This window comes from Puntigrus tetrazona, unplaced genomic scaffold, assembly GCF_018831695.1.
Source record: "Puntigrus tetrazona isolate hp1 unplaced genomic scaffold, ASM1883169v1 S000000060, whole genome shotgun sequence".
In the NCBI taxonomy this organism is placed as follows: Eukaryota; Metazoa; Chordata; class Actinopteri; order Cypriniformes; family Cyprinidae; genus Puntigrus; species Puntigrus tetrazona.
Genome location: NW_025047739.1, coordinates 152,501 through 159,061, shown reverse-complemented (window position 1 = coordinate 159,061; position 6,561 = coordinate 152,501). Strand labels below are relative to the sequence as shown.

The window sequence follows — 6,561 nt, the reverse complement described above, 5'->3', positions numbered from 1 at the left end:
ATCATTTGAAATGGAAGTTTTAAAATGTTAAAAATGTCTTTGTCACTTTTGATTTATTCATTTCTTTTAGGGTAAAATGTGTGTGTGTTTTAACATGTGGTGTTTGTTTCAAGCAGCTGATGAACATTGCTAGCGCTGTAGAGAACTGAGGATGAAATAGAAAGCGTGCACAAACCTCAGGGAAGGATGAAGAGACTGTTTTTGCTCTCGTTTACAGAGAAACTCTCATTCAGAACTACTTCAATAGAATATCACATCCTCTGACTAATTGTGTGTTCTGTTGCCGTCGCTCAGAATGTCCGTCCAGACATGATGAACAAGATGGTGTCATGAAACAAAGTCCTTCAGTTGATCTGAAATCATGTCTTTCACTTCTATGATGATGCTGGAACATTGTTGTGAAGAGAAGCCAGTCTGAAGATCGTTTAATCCTCATGAAAACTTTGTTTTTGCTTTTTTGTATTTTAATAATGTTGCAGCAGCTGCTGATTTTTTTTTTCTGAAGGAAAAATATTTAATGTTTCAGTCTCAGTCTATTTGTTTACTTGGATTTGTTTTAAATAAATTATTTATTTTAATATAAAAATTTACTCTTTTTTTTTCTGTTGATGAACTGAAATTAAAACTCAGTTCTGTATTATTTTATGATTATTTGCTCATCAACTTATATTTAAATTATAACATTATTACATTATAATCTATTGGTTCCCTGCCTTTTAACATAGATTTATTTAGTTCTAATTTTAGACTTGGAAGAGAACAGAAAAAGTTCTAAACTGCATAACATGTATATATTAAAGTTATTATTTGTACAGAATAATACAGATAATAATAATACAGTACAGAGTACAGAAATAAACGCGACCGTGTTAATATCCCGGCAGGCAGCGCGAGCTCCAGCGGGTTTCCGCTTCCCGTCAAAAGCGCCGAAGAAGACGTCAGACATGGCGCTGTCCTGTGCGTCGCTCATGCCGGTTCGCGCACTGCTCGCTCTAAGGACAAGAACTCTTGAACTCAATAAAAGTTTCTGGTCAAACCGGACGTCTGCGTGTCGTTACGGGAGTAAAACTAGCGTCAAACCTCAACAGAAGCCGTCCGCGCCGGAAACAGCCGGCAGAGGTAAGAAACACGCGAGAAGCGCGTCGCCTCACAGACTCGAGAACGTCGAGGAGAGCGCGTTATCGTCGCTCTCGTGTCGCGCAGGGGCTCCTGATCTCCTTCGAGAGTTCCCTGAGCCGAAGCACCTGCTGTACGCCACGCTGTCCAGATCCCTGCGGATGAGCGACCTGTCCCGCTTCCTCCAGTACAGCTGCAGCGATGGAGAGCTCAAGGTGGGACGGGTCACACACAGACTGATGCTGCGGAGTCATTCAGCTTGAATTTCTTTTAAATAAACGTGGCCCTGGAGCACAGAACCAGACACAAGAGTGCGTTAAAGCTGAATTAACGACCTTTCCATCGATGCTTGTTTTGTTCGGACAGGACGCTATATATACAGCTACTTGATAATCTGGAATCTCAAGGGTGCGATTAAAAAAACTCATTTAAAGTTGTGCAAATTAAGTTCTGAGCAATGCATATTACTAATAAAAAACATTATGTAGATATTGATGATATGAAATGTTCAGAATGTCTGGAACATGATCTTTAATTAATATCTTGATCATTTTTGACATAAAAGAAAAGTCCCTGTACAGTGTTTTGGTGAAGTGAGTGGTATATGTGTTTTTATTGTTCACTTCTAACCCGTTTCAGTCCCTTAAACCCCTGTGTTATATTCTAAACGCTCGTGTGGTTTATTAGAGAGCGACGGTCACCCTTCACTGGCCCGTGAGGATCGAGACCGAGGGCTTCGGGTCACGAAAGGTCGAGGCAGAGCGACAAGCAGCCGCCGCCGCGCTCCAGAAACTCAAAGTGAGTGTGCTGTGTTTAAAGTACTGGGAAGAACCGGATGAACGCATCTGAGATGAGGAGGAGTGCGATCGGTCTCAGCGGTGGATGGGTGCCGTCAGATTCAGACCAAACAGATACAAAAACAACACAATGATGCGCAAGATATCAATCCATAATAACACTTCCTCCGATGTTTAGAGCTGTTTTACGCTGCTCCTGATTCAGAACAGAACACTTTTTCAGTGGAGGAAGAGTTCGTCTCAGTGCTGGTTTAGCTCCGTCTTTTGTCTTCTCCAGATGTTAAGATGGTGTTTGCACTCTCTTTCTGACGGCACCCATTCACATCTATTGCAGAGACGCATCTCTCCAGATCCGTTCTCATTGCTTTTAATGTGAATGACTAAAGGTGGCTGAACTAGAGTTTAACATTTTTACCTGAAACTGAAAATTATTTACTTACTCCAATGTTGTTCCGAAATATGGCCCAAGAAGAACTTCTGTTCAAATAATAAACGTTTCATAAGATTGGTCCATGCAGTCTATTCTCTTTTAAAGCCGTGTTCTGGTTCATTTAATCATTCAAATGTCCGAGTAATTTCACAAATAAGGTTTGTTTACTTCTGAGAATATTTGTAGGTGTAGTAGTCCTGAAAGTCGTGTTGTGTTTTTAGGAGCTAGGAGTACTCGGTCAGGAAAAGCAATCATCCAGAACGGGAATGATGGGACAGAAAGGGAGGCAGACGTCCGTCTGGGACGACGAAGAGACCGGGGCTGCCTGCGGTCCTCTCCAATCTAGGCTTTTTCAGCTAAAAAAACAGAAGAAAAGAGCCCAAGGGTAGTATAATAACTGCTTATGTATTTATTTCCTCATGCTCTTTGAGATCTGGTTGTGCTTGTTTGGCGTGAGCTGCGTCTGTTTTTGCTTGTTTTTAGGCCGATAGAAGAGGATCCAGCTGTGACTGAGGCGCTCGCCATGTTTCCGAAGCCAAAGGCGGTTCTTGGCCGTGTTTTTCAGGCGGCCACGTCATCCAAGAGACTCCGAGTAAGTCATGAACCGTCACTCATCCGGCGTCGGCGTTCCTTTCCGTACAGCGTGTTTTTAAAATGAATGCACATTATAACAAAACACAACGGTTAGCATGTACTGGTCAGAAAACATTCAGACTGATGCACTGGACGACGGCAGTGAACATCCCCCGAGAGCTGATCGTTTCTTCCTCCTCCGTCTGCAGGAGCTGCTTCAGTACAGAACGAGCGGCGGGAAGGTGAAGACGTGCGAGCTGACCCTGAGCTGGCCGGAGGAGATGACCTTCAGCGCTGGAGGTCGCGGCAGACTGGAGGCGGAGTCAAACGCTGCGGCGCTGGCCTGCGTCAGGTTCAAGGTGGAGCAGAACACCTCAAATAAACCACTATCACTGCAGGAAACACGACTGCAATCTGGTCGTGCTTTTCTTCTCAGAAATATATGAATGCAGGTTGAGTGCAGCCACAAACGTGATTATTAGAGAAAGTTTTTCTGAGATGGAATCAGGCCCAATCTCACACTATTATTAGTTATTTAGTATTTCAGTATTTTCTTGTTGTGTGATCAAATTAGTTTCCATGCAGTTTGACTAAAATCACTATTATAAAAACTGAATTATGTAACGGAGAACCTTTACTGTAGTTATTCACCTAAAACATCTGATAGATGAGATGGAAAATTCTCCTTAAATGACTCAAAAGTATAATGTATTGTGCGATTTTTAAAATTCACTTTTTCTGACAATCTACATTAAAGATTTTGTGTTTTGTACTTATTTTTATATCTTAACTTTCGTCAAATCGTGTGTAAAAGCAGTACGGTTCAGTTTGACGTAACCCACATTTTCTGCATGTGTTGAAATGCGTGCTCTTTCGTGATGCTAAATCAAAATCCAGACGTTCAGCTAGCGTTTCAAAAGTCTTCCTCCGGAGTTGTGAAGTATCCGGCAGGAGGCGTCCTGTTCCTGTGCGGCTTTGTTGGTTTGAAGTCCTCTATCCCTGTGCTGATGTTTGGTCCGGTCCTCAGGAGCTGAAGCTTCTGGACGAGCAGAACAATCCTCTGACCCACGCCAAGTACCATCAGCAGGAGGTGCGTGAGTCTGGAGAGAGACACAGAAGACCCTGCCGTGTAGAAATCCCCACCGATCTGAAGCGGAGGCTTCAGGAGTACCTCGCTCAGGTATGAGGCGCACGCCGTCTCTCCGTGTGACCAGAAATAATTCTGTGTGCTAGAATATATTCTCTTTGGCTGCCGTATGAACTTAAATACAAGCATCGGGCTGAATTACAACAGATCTTAAACTGAACTGAAAAATAGAGAATATTGAAAACAGACAAACTAGGCGCGTGTAATGTTAAAATGACCGTTATATCAGTAAATATTGCACGCCTGCTGGAAATATTTAGTATGAAAAAATCAATGCTTTTGTATGCAAGTAGTTTTGTGGTGTGTTTTAGTATCCGGTGGAGGCTGAGGTTCAGAAGCTGTGGGATGAAAAGGAGCAGGAGTCCTCCGCCGGCACCGACGAGGAAGAGGAGGCTGAAGACTTCGTCATAGACGCCATCACCGGCAGGCCGTACCGCGCTTTACGTCCCGAGGAGGCGGAGACTCTCAGCGATCACCTGCTCAGCCTGTGGATGAGGGCGGGGCCTGGCCGAGAGGCGGAGCTTCCCGTCGACGCCTATAAAGCGAGCGTGCTGGAGGCGGTGAGGTCCTCGCAGGTGGTCGTGATCGCCGGGGAGACGGGCTGCGGGAAAACCACACGCATCCCACGCTTCCTGCTGGAGGGACAGGTCCGGAGAGGAGAGGGGGCCGAGTGCAACATCCTGGTCACTCAGCCTCGCCGGATCAGCGCCGTGTCGGTGGCGCACCGAGTAGCTCAGGAGATGGGACCCGCTCTCCGTCACTGCGTGGGATACCAGGCAAGAGCGCACAAGACATGCCTTCTCTTCATCCAGTCATAAACTGAAGATAGAAATAAGATCCTGGCCTTTTTTAATAAAGTGTGTCATGCGGATGTGACACAATGGGCTTCTTCTCACCAGGGTTATATAATAGTTAACCAGATCTATAAATACATCTTTGTTACTTTAAATGAGTTTATACTCAAGCAGGGAATCATTTTGTATAGTTGACCTTTGTGCTAAAACTAAAACTAAAAAAATATATATACATTAGAAAATATACAATAATGCTAAAAACCCCCACAAACAATAATATTTAGTTTATTTAAAGGGATGCAATAAGAATCGCCTGCAGCTGGCTGAAATAAAACGATTATTTCTAGTTTTTAAATGTCTAACAGCGTCTGTCTGTCTGTGTCAGGTGCGTCTGGAGTCCCGTCCCCCGGAGCGCAGCGGAGGTGCTCTGCTCTTCCTGACGGTCGGCGTCCTCCTGCGCAAACTACAGTCCAACCCCGGCCTGCGGGGCGTCAGCCATGTGATCGTGGACGAGGTGCACGAGAGAGACGTGAACACGGACCTGCTGCTGGCGCTGCTGCGCTCCTCCCTGAAGGACAACCCCGACCTGCGGGTGGTGCTCATGAGCGCCACCGGAGACACGCAGCGGCTGGCGTCCTACTTCCACCGATGTCCGGTGGTGCGCGTGCCGGGGTTCATGCATCCGGTGCAGAGCCGCTTCCTGGAGGAGGTGCTGACGGAGATGGGTCGCCCGCTGCCGCCGCCGAGCCGGGAGAAGAGAGACGGAGAGGTGCGTTCAGAGAGACGGCAGCGCTTCAGTACGAGCTGTGTGTGTGCGTCCATTAGGGCATGTTAGGATTTTTTTTTTTTTTTTTAATTTTAAATAATCAAATTTAAAATAAAATCTGTATGAATCTTAGGTGTCCGTCAGGCTGTGAATATTTAAGTGTCGTTGCCTTTGGATGTTTCTTAGCTTCGTTGAGTCCACTAGATTGTTCAAAATATTGCAGAAGAGGAGATCATCAGTTTGTTTCGTGTCAGAACTGAGTTCAAGATCCGTCACACTTCTCTCACGGCTGCAGTGGAGTCTCACACAAGAAGCGGATGTTTAGAAAGTCGTGTAAAATTTAATAAAACGGTTCTATAGACGTACATGTTTTGTTTCTAATTAAGAAACTTCATTTATTAAAATGTTTTATAAACACTCATGCACTTTTTTTCAAAGATGCTCATGTATATAGTGAAATATTATTAATATTTTGCTCGGTGCACCCTCTTGTGGCTTCAGCAAAGAAGACAAAAGCTTTTTCCCTCTAGCAAAAAATTTATGCCTTCAAATTTGAAATTGAAATTTGAAATTTGAATCCATATATTGCATGTCCTGACACTTTACACATGTCGATAACAATGTCTTTATCCTTTTTAGGGACTTCCTGGAACATCATCAGCTCTATTATTATTTCTGTGACGCAAACGAAGGCTTTTTTTGTTCATTATTATTTTTAGTCAGCAGTGTTAATGTGAAGCCTTGCTTCTGTTTGTCTGGAGCAGGACAGCGATGTTGCTCCTGATCTTGATCTACTGACTGATGTGATAGACCACGTTCACCGCCACGGAGAGCCAGGTAAAGACTTTACTCTGAGGTTTATTCTTATTATTCATCTGTGCGGCTCATTCATAGAAGACCTTCATTCAAACAGCCACGTAATCTCTCTTCTAAATGAA

At 44.3% G+C, this 6,561-nt stretch overlaps 1 protein-coding gene across 4 annotated transcripts in view; it reads left to right on the top strand.

Moving 5' to 3' along the window:
- The first annotated feature begins 898 nt into the window (after nucleotides 1–898).
- The window catches only part of dhx30 (DEAH (Asp-Glu-Ala-His) box helicase 30), a 14,873-nt gene continuing 9,210 nt past the window's right edge, over nucleotides 899–6,561 (top strand). Inside the window, exons 1-10 of one of the 4 annotated variants that reach the window (XM_043229699.1) lie at nucleotides 899–1,119; nucleotides 1,204–1,331; nucleotides 1,804–1,914; nucleotides 2,565–2,728; nucleotides 2,827–2,935; nucleotides 3,126–3,275; nucleotides 3,944–4,096; nucleotides 4,375–4,839; nucleotides 5,243–5,626; nucleotides 6,388–6,460. In XM_043229699.1, coding sequence (XP_043085634.1) covers nucleotides 945–1,119; nucleotides 1,204–1,331; nucleotides 1,804–1,914; nucleotides 2,565–2,728; nucleotides 2,827–2,935; nucleotides 3,126–3,275; nucleotides 3,944–4,096; nucleotides 4,375–4,839; nucleotides 5,243–5,626; nucleotides 6,388–6,460 — 1,912 coding nt within the window. In that variant the 5' untranslated portion in view covers nucleotides 899–944. Of the gene's footprint in view, nucleotides 1,332–1,503; nucleotides 1,525–1,803; nucleotides 1,915–2,564; nucleotides 2,729–2,826; nucleotides 2,936–3,125; nucleotides 3,276–3,943; nucleotides 4,097–4,374; nucleotides 4,840–5,242; nucleotides 5,627–6,387; nucleotides 6,461–6,561 lie in introns of those variants that run through there. The other 3 variants (XM_043229698.1, XM_043229700.1, XM_043229701.1) reach the window with 3 other exon arrangements.